This window comes from Tigriopus californicus, chromosome 7 (genome assembly GCF_007210705.1).
Source record: "Tigriopus californicus strain San Diego chromosome 7, Tcal_SD_v2.1, whole genome shotgun sequence".
Lineage (NCBI taxonomy): Eukaryota > Metazoa > Arthropoda > Copepoda > Harpacticoida > Harpacticidae > Tigriopus > Tigriopus californicus.
In genome coordinates this window covers 16,300,921-16,316,279 of record NC_081446.1, presented here as the reverse complement: position 1 = coordinate 16,316,279, position 15,359 = coordinate 16,300,921, and the positions used below count along the sequence as shown (strand labels likewise).

The 15,359-nt window shown below is 42.5% G+C and overlaps 1 protein-coding gene across 2 annotated transcripts in view; it reads right to left on the bottom strand.

Annotated features, from left to right (window-relative positions):
* Positions 1-13,910, bottom strand: part of LOC131883662 (uncharacterized) — a 33,316-nt gene extending 19,406 nt beyond the window's left edge. Inside the window, exons 1-2 of one of the 2 annotated variants that reach the window (XM_059231176.1) lie at positions 13,481-13,910; positions 2,306-3,731 (exon numbers count right to left, since the gene is read on the bottom strand). In XM_059231176.1, the coding sequence (XP_059087159.1) occupies positions 2,306-3,727 (1,422 nt within the window). In that variant the 5' untranslated portion in view covers positions 3,728-3,731; positions 13,481-13,910. The remainder of the gene's footprint in view (positions 1-2,305; positions 3,732-13,480) is intronic. The other variant, XM_059231175.1, reaches the window with a different exon arrangement.
* Positions 13,911-15,359: the final 1,449 nt, after the last annotated feature.

Sequence of the window (15,359 nt, the reverse complement as noted above, 5' to 3'; positions counted from 1 at the left end):
GAAAGAAGAGAGTTAGACTTCATTGTTTTTAACTAGCCTGGATTCGGAGGAATTTTGAGCCTTCAATTCCGTTCCAGAACTGCGAGTTTAAATGGGTCCCACATCCAAAACAAACACATCTTAGTAAATGTTTGTGCCCTAAGGGTTAGTTAGAAGGCTGAAGTTACTCTTCAGACATCGTTAACTACAATCGCAGCAACAGCAGATTCGAATATGGTATTCTTCCATAGAAAACATAAAAAGTGGCTTATAAAGTGGTATTTAAAACATTCAAAGTACGTTAGAAAGTGTCTGAAGGTCATCTAAAGCCACAAATAACTCTTAGAGACACGGTTCTACCTTTGATGAAAATGTGCTTGGTTTGGTTAAACTCATTGTTTTGGAACGAACGGAATTGTTGTTTCAAAATTCCTCCGCAATGGTGCGCTAAACTCACTGTCGTACTCTTCTAATACAAGGCCCTACTGCAAACAAGACATCATCTGGCACCCTCAAATATAAGTGACTAATCTTCTTCATTCACCGTTGCTCAAGTCTTGACAAAATCCGATGTTAGCAAAAATGGCTTAAACTTCAAAATGGAAGCACGGGTTCTTGAATTGCAGAAGCTATTCTTGGAAATGAAGTGAAAACCAAACGCTCATCCTCTGTTGCTTTTGTTTTGATAATTATGTCACGTCTCCAATGTTTCTTAAGTTCTATATTGCTAAATACATTGAAGTAAACGAGTCAATTACCAAGGAAAATATCTCGTGAAAGAGTGATACTGTAATCGAATATGAAGGGGGTTTGTCCGCCGCATCATAGTTAAGACTTAAGTTTCCTGAGAAGAATGGTACCCAAAACCGGCGATGGCAAAAATCAACTTTGAAGCGGCAGAAAGCACTGAAAGTTGATCGAAAATTGCTCAATCATCGCTGGTAGTTTGAATGGCCGATCCAAATACGTAAAAAAATGATGTGGACAAGAAAAAAATTTTTGTAGAGTTTTTACAAGCACAGTTAATTCAAAAGTAAATAGGTCTACTTGTAGCTGAAATTAAAGCGTTTCTTCATTCTTTTATTTGTGTAAAAGTTGATTAACGCAAGAGCTCAATTCAAATCCACTAAGTTGTAACCAATACGACAAAACTTTGAGCCAGTGTCATTGACGTGATATTTGAATTCGTCAGCATTACAATTTTGTAAATCCAAAGTGATGTAAAGTGGGGGTTGGCATTCAAGAGTTTGCTTTTGTGAAATGTTTGGGAGGGGCATCACACGGGGGACCTCTCACACTCTAGCAAAATACTATTGCTGAGTAGTACTAGCCATATATTGCTATTCTTTACACTATATTTATTATTTCTATGACAATGAGTTTTTGCTTCTTTTGCCATTTTCTGCCCATCATTTTTCGATGAATATTCTCCAGTTCTTGCCTCCACTCTCGGTCATGTGGTCCAAAATGGTTTTTTCCTCATCCCTGTCCACAACACTAGTAGTTCAGCAAACGACTAATTAAAAAGAAATTACAACTACCGGATGAAGACCACAACTTTAATCATAAAATTGTGACGTTAGCATTTTGTGTCTTTTTCAATCAGATCAAGGTTTGTTCAACATTGTCAAGTCAGATTCGAAAAAATTTGGCTTTTATTGTGGAACCATCTCGGCTTTTCAATGTTTTGACGCTCCAAGCCAAACTTTCTCTCAGGTGTACTATTACGTAGAAGAGTGTTCTGCTGGAGCCATTGATTGATCCGAGGATTAGGTAAGAGCTTGAAAGTACCAGAGTCCATGCCAGCGGAATTAAATGAATGTACGCAATAGGCAATAGCTACCCAAAATTTATATCTCCACTAACTGACCACCAATTGTGGTCAAGAGGTACGCGATTCGATGGAGCGTGTCAAATAGCATTTTTCAAGGAGCTCGACTGAGCTAATGGGCTAGAAATTCAAATTGGGTGGGAGGTGCATTTCTCTCGATGGCTCAATCCTCGTTCATGGTGTACCTGGGCACCGAAGGTATGTCGTCTCACGCACTTGGAACGCGGGTCTACTTACTTGAGTTAACAGGACTTGATAGGAATCTAGCGGGAGCTTCATGAGAAAGATTCCAGAGCACAATTTCAAAAAAGAACAAGTCCTTGTTTTAGCCAGAACTGAAGCCAGCGAATGGGCTACCATGAATAATGACCCAACCATTTGACATCATAAATCACCCCAGACCACAAAGAAACTCTCCACTATTCACGACAAGATAAACGAATGAACTGGAAAGACTTAACGAATTCAGTACCCTTTGAGTGTAACTTGGTTTACCTGATGAAGTAGCAGAGGTTTCCGTGATCCCATCGCTGGGGACGAAGGCATGGGTCTCCGTGAATATTCCGAGTCACTAAAAGCACCACAGCCGCCCATTGGCACCGACGAGGACGACGACGAAGACCCATGATGGCCAGAGGGCAATTGTCGGGAACGTTTCACGGCTACAGCTGCTGTGCTGCTGCTTCGGATTTGCTGATGTTTCCTCACGGTATACAATGGACCACCAACTCCGTGGGCCGTCGGAGATGTCATCGAGATCGAGCTCGTGGGATGGCCATGCATCAAATGAGCCGGCTCAAAGGCGGGGGGACCAAGGGCCCCGGGTCGTTGGTGTCTGACCAAATGTGGAGGAGGAGGAAGATGATTTCGGGTGGAGACCGGAATGTCCACTTGAGTTACGGCTCTTCGCCCAAGGCCCAAAACAGACCTCCCACCAGGTGCGACCTGATAAAAAGCAGTGGGCCCCGGTAGATTGGGCGCCATGGAGGGCAGACCACCAAAGTTGGACACCTGGCTTGACAAATCACAACTGATACGGCGTTGTCTATTATTGGCACGTTCAGGTCGGAACTCCTCGGATAATGGAAGACCACGCGAGGCGGGTGGGATTAACTGCAGTTGCGAGAAATCTCGAGCTAGTCTCTTTTCGGGATCCCTTGGCTTCGCATTCATAGAGGACCACACTTTCTTTGGTTTGGTTGGGCTAGTTTCATCTTCGATATGTTTGTTGCTTTTGTAAGCAGTTCTTTTCGTGGTCGGATGATTTCGTCTTTGAACTGGCGGTTGCTGTTGTTGTTGTTGTTGTCGATGGTGTTTAATGATAGATGGGGGTGTCTTGGCTGGGGGACTGTTGTCGCCTCGGGTGATTTCGCAATAAATGGGCTCATCATCTTCCTCCTCTTCAGGGAGCGTCGTTTTCTTCGTCGTCTTCGTTTTATTCTTGGCCTCTTCCTCAGGCAACCTCACCACATTTTTCAAGTCTTCACCAAGATGAGCATGTCCAACTTTTCTGGGTGAGGAGCCTCTCTGTGAAAAGTCCGCCGCCGCCTCTTTTGGGGTGGAAACGATGAACCCACTTCGGCTACCCAAGCCCATTTTCGGACGGATGGTGGACTTTCGGATGGGCACGGACGAGGCTATCGGACTGGGAAGCTGCTCCACCAAAATCCCCTCATCCTTCAACCGATTGGAATTGGAGTTTCGGCTTGGCATCGCTAAAGCTCCGGAGGGGGCGGAGACATAAGATGACGAGGTAGGAGGAGGTGGAACCGGAAAAGAAGATCGAGGGGCGTGCCAGTACACAAACTCTTTTTGCGGGCTATGGCTGATGTGCCTATTGGGATCCTCATTATGATAGCCATGTTGATTGTTGTTGAGATTTTTCATTTTGTGACGCTGGTGGGCATTGTTGTTCATCTTGCTGGAACGAAACAAGCGGAATGATACGTTAGTTTGGTTGCATTTGGATTCGAAATGAGATAGGAGGCGCAAATGTTTATTGGCCTCATTTGAGCAAATGTTGTTGATTTAGATAATAAAATTGCCATGTGAGTGAATGTGTTGCTGTAGGTTCAGCAAGTACATCATAACCTTGTCAAGTCATCATTATAACACGAAGCGATTACATTTCCCTTCTGAACTGACTCAAGGACCAAGGTATCATGTGTATGTGTAGGAGAAAAGGAGCATAATGTCTTTGATTTTGCTACCAAACATCAACTGAGATGCTTTGATTGCCAACGCGATGATCACAAGAAATTTGGCCGCCATTCAAAATCTGGCTAAGGAGAGTCGGTCAGACATCTCAAGTGCTTTTTTTGTTGGCGCAAAAAAAAGTGGTGGCAACCTATCACGATTTGATATTTCACACAAAATGGCAATTAATCTTCACTTTCAAAGGCAGAGCCGCCGAAAAAAGAGACACCATTTAAGAGAGAATGAAAGAACGAAGGCAATGGAAGAAACACCACCAAGAACATGGTAAATCGCGTAGATCGAAAAACCTGACACAAGTCGATTCAAAACTAAACACAATGATCATATTGACTCAACTCTTTGAGAGACACGAAGTCAATTTTCCCACTTTTGTGTGGCCTAACCACAGTTGAACGGTATTACTTTTTATGACTTCCAAGCTCGCGGGCACCACTTCAATCTGTAGAACACAGTCTCTTCATCATGTCCGCAGGAACGTCTCATTGTCCAATTTGCAGAACAATGACCAAAGCACTTAAAGAGGTTTCAAAAAATTCATTGGCACTCGTAATTCGACTTCACGCAAATAAGTCATCTTTGAAGGGTTCTGAAATAGGCATCAGAACAATTGCGTGAGATGACAAAAACAATGTCTCAATTTGTATTGACACATTGTATTGGTATTGGATATGCCAGTCATGTTCTTCTATTTTGGGCTTGATAAATATAACAAAACTAAAATTTGGAAAGCGCTCATAGTTGATGACAGATAAGTCCTCTCACAATTGAAATTTGAAAGAACAGCTCTCATCAATGTTTGGATTGATGTCCAATAAGCCCTGGCATGTCAAAGGCTAAGAAAATAGGAATATTCTACTTATGGAACATCCCATTCCCTTCACACGCCAACTCTTCATAGCATTTTTTTTTACAATGCCTGTCCAATTTTTGATGCACCTGAGTGAAAATGGGAATTGTTCAGAGCTGACTCATCATTGAGGGTTTAGCGCCTGAATTTAGACAACATCCTGATCATTAAATAAATTATTTTTCTAGCATCCTCCGGCACCGATTCAGTATACACTTTTTATCATGACGATGTTGGAGAATCTCTTTTATTGTTCAGGAACTTTTATCTGCCTCTCATTCTAGCGCAATCAACCATGCATTGATTTGCTAATGATTTTTAATCAACCAGTGGTTTTGGTGAGTGTTTAGACTTGCATTTCAATCGGTAATTTGTCACTTATGCACCAAAGCGAGGGATGCAAAGAGGGAGGAGACTGCAAGCATCACAGCGATTACGAATAGTTTTAGATGCAAACTGAAAAGCTATGGAGAGCCATCCTTCCTTTGACTGCATGGTTAATCAGCTACCATTCAGAAAAAAGAGTGGCATATCTCATTCATATAACAAATGCAGATGCATTTGCGAATGATTCACTCCATTGGTCCAGGTGCATTCGTACTTGGATTTTTCATTTCTCTTCAAACGAACTACTCGTCTTGAACGAGTTGCTCATTTTCCATCGGTGTGCTATTACATTTTCTACACGGGGTTAACCCGTTCATCGAACCTAACAAGCTTACGCACGTACATATCAACAGTCACTTTGATATCATATCTCCTTGGGAAACCTCTGGTAGGTACACTAATGCAGTTGTGTCCATGCCACTGCTCTCTTCCAGAACTCCAGTCCAGCGATGAAGAGAGATCAATGATCAGTCTCGTTGTTTTCATGGCCCAATTAATTGGACGGAGAAAGCTTGTTTGTATCGGTCTCATCAGGAATAGATTTGGAAATTCATACGTACATATGCGTATGAGCATTTGGCAGTAGTGTGAGTGAATGAACGGTGGACAGGTGACAAAGGCGACACGTGGTCATCAGTCCTTTCGTATTTCGCATATCTGCCCGTTCACCTTATCTTCGGGACTTCCTTTACCAACCTCGAGAGAACAGGGTGCTACGATGCACTACGTAAAGAGTGCTATGTAGAGCCCGTCAATTCGTGTTTGTACATCTGTTCTCGGAAATATTTCACTCCCCCTAATCAGCATCGAGTCTTGAGGGGTTGAGGGTTGTTCTTGTTGCAAAAAAATGATCACTCCTTCCCGGGAATGTGCTAATAGGCCATAACCAAACGGCCAGCTCTCGTCCTCCTTTTAGTATTTGCGAACTGTCAAATGAGTTGAAAAGGCAAACACTTTCAAGCAAGCTTACCTGCATGCCACACTATTTGTGTCGTAGAATCAGAGATTAAAAATTGGCCAAATCCAATCATGCACTAGATAACGCTCATTTTTGTAACGGAATGCGAGTTAAAACTAAAGGCAATTTCCATTTTTTTTCTCCTAGTTAGATAGCAACACAAAGTTCGATTTTGAACCGTTTGGCACAATCCTTCTTTTGTCTGTGATTTGACACATTTCAAGTACGTGAAAATGCATTTTAGAGTGGCCGAAAAGGGCTCACTTTGTCGGAAAAGAAAGCGAAAATATTTAAGGAAATTCATCGACTTTCACTTTCGTCTCCTCTTTCACATTGTGGCCACCAATTCATGAGAATAGAAGGAGATTCGTGATAAACAAGAACCATCCATCCCCTGGAGGTCTTCAGCGCTTTGGTCAATTACCCCAATGCCACCGAATACTATCTTGGAAACCCTGCCCAATTTTACTGGGCATTAGAGAAGATACCATTGTTGTGGTTTTGAGTGTCCTTTTCATTGGGGGACTATGGTCTACTACTGTACGTGCGGACTAACAAACTTGGAAACAGGAGAGTACGCTCCAAGATGCCAGACTGTATGAGGTTTTTATTCGATTAACGACAAGTTTCTTAAGCATTGGGACGCAATGAGTTAATCATCATCTCTTGAGGGAAACAATCAAAATCTTCCAAGGGTAAAATCCTGGCCACTTCAAACTTAGAAATAAGCAGCGAGCTAGTAGAATGTAAACTTTGCACAGATGTAGTTGCAAATGTTGCAGATTTATATCAATTTTGTATTCTATTGCGATTTAAGCTATGTTTGTCGGATAATTTGAACTTTCCTAATGCAATTCATGATAAAGTTCAATTTTGGGGGATTTCTGTCACAACAAATAATCCGAGATTTTCTTAAGCGTTCATAAGAATAGCACAAAACTTGATAGCAGCCCCCTACCTGGATATTTTCTTTTATAACCACTAACCTAAACCTGACTGTCTTCTACAAGTTCTTTTTTGTGTGTCATGTTGGAGGACTTCTTCATTTGTAAATCTTTCTTCTCCTCCAACTTGGCACCTCTTTATATATTTTGTGACAAATCAGGTTAATTAAGAGACTCTACGCTCAATTACATTTCAGGCATGCTTCGGTTGACAAGAAAAACAATGGTAATAGGGTCCAATTTCAAAAGATTATTGCTAACAGTGGCTAGTTTAAAAAAACGCAAATTTTTTGGCTTATTTTCATCTGACTTCAAAAAGTAACAGCTCTTAATGACTCCTAGTAGTATAACTACCCAGTATAGTGAAAGTGCCTATATCAAGCAACTTTTAAAAATAATCGGTTATTTAACATTAAGAGAAAGGCTAGTTATTCATTGATGGTTTACGTTAAGTGATTTGATATTTGCTTTCGTTAATACTTATCAATCATTGTTCTGGAAATCCTTGTACGTTTTGAGAACACCTTCAAACCTTTGAAAATTCCGGTTAGTTCGAACAATAAAGTCCTCCTCTCTTCTCTTTTCGGGCACCTTCATTGCTCAATTAGCTACTCACAAGTATTCCTTAGGAATATGCTGGAGTTGATCCAGTACCATCTTTTAATTCAGCCTTAGACAAAAATCTGATCAAAACTACAAACTATGTCAACCCTATGTTCAATTGCTTGTCCAGCTTGCCCGGTATCATATGAATATAAAGCTAATGAAGATTTATGAAGAGATGTTTTTCATCGTGAACTGTTGGATATCCATTCCCAACAGTAAGGAAACTTTAAGGAATCCTTAAGGAAGGCCAAATGTACGCACAACATATGACTCGAAATGTTACCCGGGTTTCTTAATTGACCAAACATAAGTGAGGACAGAGGGCGTTGTTTGCCCTCCGCGAGTCTTTAAATATTCAGACTTCAGACCTCACCCAAATCCAGGGGATAACGAAATTAGGCCCTCCTCAGGCAGATACAAAATGAATATTTCCACTTGTAAAAAGTGTTACTCGTATTTTGTCTCCCCCTTTGAGAAAAGGATGATGGACGTGATGGACCCTCACAAACGCTGACTCCTAGGAGCCCGAAATAGGGAAAAATTAAAGTCTAGGGTATGAGCGTTTAGAAATATCATGAACCAACCATTAAGGCCATGGAGGGCATCAACAGTGCCCACGTATGAAACATTTCCCTTTGAAGAGTAAAATCTCATTCACTGTCACCTAAAGCTATGTCTGTAAACCATCGCTTTTAACTCTCAAGACGACCCACGAGCACACCAAGAGGAAAATCAGTAGTTTGGGAACCGCCATTCATCCGTATTATAGGAATTTTCACCTAGCTGGATCACAATACTCCCACACAACTAATCCGGTACAATTTAAGCCCATAACTCATAAAGTCAGAACTATGGATCCTCCTTTGACTTGAACATCACCTTCAACCATCTCCTCAGCTTCGAATGATTGTCTGATATCAATACTCTAATGACGGTCTAGTAGTGAGCATTGCTTTGATCTATTGTGGGTACCCCCGTTAACTAAGGGTAGAAGTCACCCACCCTATTTGGTAAGGCAGGTTGGGATGAAAGAAATCTACATTTGCTCCTCCTTGGTCCCTCCACTTCCTCCCAAATATCAGTCGGTGTATTGTACGTATAAAGGCAGCTAATCAAGCCACCGCATTGGTAAGCAATGGGCACCTCTCTCTCTGTCAACGCTTTACAGCACGAGTGCAGGCCGCCTCTGTAGCTCAGCACACAGAAGAGTACTTACAAGACTAGGGAGATGAGGTGAAATCGGGAAGATTCCTGGCTTTGCACATACGTACATGTCTAGATCTATAGGACCAATCACCTTGACTTGGGATGGTTGGTTGTCTTACCATCTCCATTAGATCCCCATGGTCATTTGCCATTACTCTCTCCATTTCACTTTTTTCTTTTCGCTCTCTTCCCACGGTAATCCTTGGAATGAGTGGAAGGTATGTATGATGTTTTCATTCATGTTGGCAATTTCAAGCTATGAGGGGCCAGAAAATGCTTAAACTCATGGGCAGCATGAATATGGACCAACCATTCCGGTTAGGTCAAATCACCGCCCATTTCACCATTAGCAGATGCTCTGTGTTGAGTTGTTCAAAGGTCATAACTAGACCCAGGAAAAATGGGTAAATAACCAAAATCTAGGTTTTTACCTTTTTTATCGTCAACTTTAGTACAATTGATCAAAATCGCCAATTTGGGGAAAAATACATTTTCGACGTTTTTCTCACAAAATTGAAAAATATGGGTCGGATTCGAATGTATTTGATTGTTGTGGCCTATAAGGACCCATTTCGTTACAAATTGCTCAAGAAGATTTTTAGATGAAGAACTAACCAAAGTAAATTAGTTCGTTGTGATAGGATACGCCCTGATAATCCCATCTTCCCAAATGGGGGTGTATGCCTATATGTTAGGAATGATTTGCACATTTGTCATGTACAAATGTCGAAAGGAGAAGTAGAGGTCTTAGTTTGTCATCTTCAAGGTCTTGATCTGTCAGTTGTAACAATGTATAGACCCCTTCTTGTTCAGTAAGCTCTTTTATGTCCGCTCTCCAATTCACTGGAAATGAGTTCAATCGGGCACTTTGCTCAAAGGTTTTCTTTGTAGGGGACTTTAATTTTCCGGCTAGCGTTGTAGAGTGGGTTGTTAGTCCTGATGGGCGATCTTGCACAATTTCTTCCAGCATGTTGGTGTAGCCACTAGAGAGAATAGCGTTCTCGACTTGGTCTTTTCCAATGACCCTGACCTGATCCAGTATGTCCATGTGACACCTAGTAATGTGTCAGATCAGCATGTTCAATGTTTCAATTCTGAAACAGGAATTGTCCATAAATGCAGCCATTGATAAATTATTGTCAGTTTTTAAGGAAGTTTGCTCCAGTTTAGCAATCTCTGAATGTGCTCCGAAAGGTGGTACGCGGACAAAAATTCCAAAATATAGGAAGACTTTGTTCCAAATGGGTTGTAAACTAGCAAAAAGGCTGAAGAGCACTTCGAATCCAGTAATTGTGGGTAGTCTCCAAAAAGAGTTGGACGTAGTTCAGGGTAAGATTAAGGCCTCCATCGAATATGACCAGTTACAAACTGAGAGTAAGGTGGTTCAAGAGGTCAGGTCGAATCCGAAGGCTTTTTCTCTTATGCAAACTCTAAGAGAAAGATGAAACACCCCCTCAATTGGGACACCCATCATTCAGATATCAGACCGAGCCAGGGAGCTGCCATCTGACTTTGTAACAAATAAAACAAGAGCCTAACTTTTATCCAATTTCAGTTGATCCTATTTGCTTGCTGGCCAATACTACCCATGACTGTTCCCCAAAAAACATTTATTTTGACCTAATTGAAAGAACGGAGCAGGCTGGAGTACTTTTCATGTGTCCTTTGCTGGATTCGGATTCGCCATGACAATGCTTTTGCGCAATAAACAAGTTTAAATTGAATAGCTTTGTTTGGCTAATTTTATTTACCCTTTTTGGACGTTTTTTTCTACGTTTTATTCCGAGGTCTAGTCATAACCAGATTTGGGTCTTTAAGAAAGGTGTGCAAGGGTGAAACCCAAAAGGAGAAATGGGAGCTCGTGACTTCACAAATAGCATCCTTTGGAACATGGTGTTTGTTGTGAAAAGTTGACCGTTTGTAAAAGCTGTCAGACGGAGGATGAGGAAGAATTGGAGGACGCATCAAGGATTAGAGCTTAGCGCCAGACCAAAAGTGTTAGTCGACATTTTTTTCGCTGCCCACTGCCAGGTTCAAGCTTACTGTCGACTCATGTCATCAGATTTCTCAGGGTCAACGAGTTATGAGTCATCGTCAGATCAAATTTACGAAGTGACTTTTTTTCTTCGTCTACTTATCGTTACCAATGAGCTGAATTGATAGCCAAAGAAGATTTCCGTTGTGGCATTCATAGTTTCATTTGATCTTCGCCGTTCTGCACGATTTGGGAAGGAAATCGGAATTTGTTAAAAGGAGAGTAACCATCCCTCTCCTGTCAAATGCCATGTTACTGAATCAATCCACTGACGAATGTCGGCTTGTCCTCACATCAGTATTTCAAGCAAGTACTTTAGTAGTCACACAACCATGGAGCCACGAAAGTGTAAAGAGAAATTATCAATTCTCGAACTTTTTACCAACATCTTGCCCAAAGAAGCGAACGTAATCGTATGTCCACCTGTAGTATTGTACGGTATAAGAAAGAGTCTCAGAAAATAGAACCCAATTCTGTCTACGATGGTATTGTGCTGGTTGCTTCCTTCATCATCCATTTATCTGCCAGCTGATATCCATAGGTATACATTGTAAGTACAGGGAGACCGAGAGATCTCGAGAAAGAGTGAAAGAGTGGGTTTACCGAGAGAAAGACAACATTGGAGAAGAACCACCCAGCCCAACGGTTATTAGACAATGGATACCCCCCCCCCCCACCCCCGGCAAGAGTTTGTGTTCAGACCGACAATGATATAGTATCGCACAAGTAATATTTTTGCCTGAATTGAAACAGTTCATCGGCATAAGATGCCACATAGTAGATCACTTCTCTTCAAAAATGTCCTACCCTAGTACAGATAACTGTTATAAAGAATGAGTGAAAATGGTCAGAATGGATCAGAAGACATGCATTTCGCAGTGCGAGCTAGTTCTTAAGCCATCCCGCCATCCCTCCATCCTACCATACCTCCAGCATCATGCCATCCAGCCATGTACGTAAGTTAGCACATAGCGAGATGGTGCGACCAAACATGAGAATGACGTGAGTGAGAAGCGGGAGATGCTAGATGGTGCCAAAGAAACACTTGGTCCAAGATACCAAAAACAACTTTCTCAGGTTGGTACGTAGGTATGTAGGCAGGCAGGTTGGTAGGTAGGTAGATGGGTGAGTAGATAGGTTGCTTGCCCTCTTCTCCGTCTTGAAACCTGGACCAAACACTCGGTTAAGGGCTGTAATGTGTTATACTGTATCATATACCTACTACGTACAGGCGGCGAAAATGAGGAGGCGAAAAATACTTGAAGTTGAAGGAAGAGTTCAAAACGCTCTCAAATCAACACGTGTGCCAAAAATGTTCATAGGTTGCTCGAGCAAAAATAACAATGCAATTCTGAATCAGATTGAACCATTTAACCCACATCTCACCAACTGGCAGAGAATAAAACACAGTCGGATTTCTCAGTCGCCGTACAGGTTTAATCATTATGTTTGTGTGATTAGGGTGCTTGAGAGAGCTAGAAAATATTATAATCCACTTGTTGCTGGATGGCAACAGGGATACTCTGGGTGCCTATAATCATGTTCAAGCAAATGTCTATCATGTTTTCCAACAATTTGAATTAAAAAAAAAGCTCTCCCTGACATGTTCATTGAGTCGCAAAACATCATCGATTTGACCTTCCTTTTCCTTGCTTTGATCGAGATTGAATCCACTCACATGTTCATTGCACACAGTTCAAGGACTGATCCGAACCAGAAGAACTGAAATGCATTATTGGATAATGCATCACGAGATGGATCCCCTCGGTAGCTACCCTCTGGGTGCAATGCACGCGTATGTGCTGTACATGTCCAATGCCTCGCCCCAATATTTACCTTGTCATATCAATCAAAACTGGGCCAAATCTTGTTTTTGAAAGCGAGCGAGTCAAACCATACCAAGCATATTTGATGCTGGGAGGGAGAGAAAAGACTGTCCGTTGCAATATTGTTGGACTATTTTCACGTTTCATGCGAGGGTAGGATCGATTTGATACACCCGACAATAAAAGGGGCCCTTCAAAATATTCTGTGATTGGCCAACTTGCACCGCCTGTTTCAGAGCATTCCTGAGTTACATTAGTCTCTCCTTTCCGATTTGACATCGGACACCCAAAAGGCTTTTGTTCCCAACGAGGTCCATTCCACGATCGCTAATGAACTCGAATTGAACTTCCAAGTGTTTGACTCATCGTCAGAACTCATTTCAAAGCATTTCAAAACCTGGATTCAGCTTCGAAGGGTACTCTTACTGATATATTTTCAAACCGCTTCGGAGCTACCGGTTGGGTTTAGTTATGCCTATAATGACTCTCAAATGTCAGGAAGGCTCTATTTGTAGTAATTGGCCGAGTTCCCCGGACGTTTTGTTATTGCTAAACCACCTGGAGCTCTTCAAAGCATTGTGAAGGTACACTACCAAGCATAGCAAGATAGCAATGGGTGGTTTTGAGGTGCGGCTTTAGCTTACCTGTCATTTACGGACCCACTTTCGCATGGATAACAAAAGCTATACAATACCACTCTCCGCCCAAGATATTGATGGGAGCTCGAACGAGAAAAATGTCACGCCGGTCTGTGTAATCACTGCTCAATTCAGGACCCACCTTTTCACTGCCTGAAGAAAAGCCAAGAACTACTGATCGATTGATCAGTCGGGAGTTTTCTCTTTTCTTTCGATAACGAACTTGATTTCCTTCACTACCTAGACATTTGCCTTCAGGCTGACGCACATTCAAGATCTGACCACTTCAACGCCCCAACTCAAACTGCCATCCAAGTCTAGTAGCCTACAGCCCAGCGAGTTCGCGAGAGAGTGGGAGATAGACAAGATGGTCTATGGTGATGGCCATTTGAGTGTTGAACACATGGAATTTTTGCCGGTTACACGCACACACTAACAGACTGACTGAGTCATTCTTCTTCTTCTTCCCACTGCCAGCATCACCGTCATCATCATCCTCGTCATGGGCCTCCGCGTCCTCGTTCTTATGGAGCGCTCCGGACCCAAGTGTCCGTGCCCGTCTCAGCCGGTTAAAGATCACTCAGTCAGGTTCAGATTCGAACGAACGAGGCTCGGCTGCATCGAGAGTAAAGTAACCTAGGACACACTGAGAACGGCAACGACTCCCATCTAGACAATCAACCGACTTGGCCAGCCTCTTCATGGCGGTTAGTAGTGCTCCGTCGGAAATTGCATGATTGGAGCACAGTGTAGTGTACGCGTAGTAGTGGACGTAGTGGAGGTAGAGCATGCATGGTGGGGAAAGAAGTCGGGGAAGTCGACGAGGGTTGACCGGGGTAGAACGTATAATGTGGATGAGTGTGTGGCGTGTGAGTGTGAGTGTACAGTAGGCCCTGTCACAGATTAGCACTGGGCTCGGAGAATATGAAGGCGATCTTTGGCGAGGTACGCCGGGGCTTCAGAGTGGAAATCGGTTGCCCTGTCAGAGGGAGAGTGCATAAGAGATTTGAATTTTTCCATTTCCACCCTAAAGGCGACAATTCCGTCGCCCTCTTGAACGGTCCAAATGGAGCCGTTCAATGGATGGGTGGATGTATGGATGGACGGGTGGTCCCGACGTGCGAGGACCAAGATGACTCATCGACCATTCATGCATCTATCCAGGCTACCACGTTATTCGTCAATCAGGCAGTTTGCCCACTTTACCGAGCTTCGACAACGGTGTACGAATCTTTTGTGCACGGAACTGTACGGGTTAACACAATCATGTCGAGAAATACTCACACCATTTCTACTCAGTGCATGAACTACGTAGTCTGGACGAGAAGCGCGTTACCGACCGTTGGATTGTAGAAGTGGAAGTAGAACTAGTGAGTGGTTCATGACTGTCTTTCCACGAGTTTGAATCATCGACAGAGACTGTGATCGCGGCACGGCCACAAAGAACTTGGAAACGTCTGTGGAGGAAAATGCATTGATTGCATGACCCACCAGACAGCCAATCAGTCCGTCAAACGCTCTCGTGCATACTCAGGATATTCAAAGTAGATGCAACGGTCTTATATCTTAAGACAGCGACTCGTTCATTTCGAATCTTAATTCTAAAGAACCACTAACTGGCGAGGCCAAAGGGAATTGAAATAACTGCAAAATACCACATTCCATGCGTTCAAAAGCGAAGTTCACAAACAGAAATGATTTAGATCAAATGTCAAACTTGGTATGCAATTTACTTCAATTAGGAAACTTTGTGATTGGATCCAAGTTCGCTATTCCAAATAATGAAAAAAGAAAACATCTTTGACATCAGGGCAAAATTCAAAAGAATCCTAGACCCTGCGCAACAAAGAGAAAGAGGCCGTCTTCCTAGTGCAAACGTGAGCCC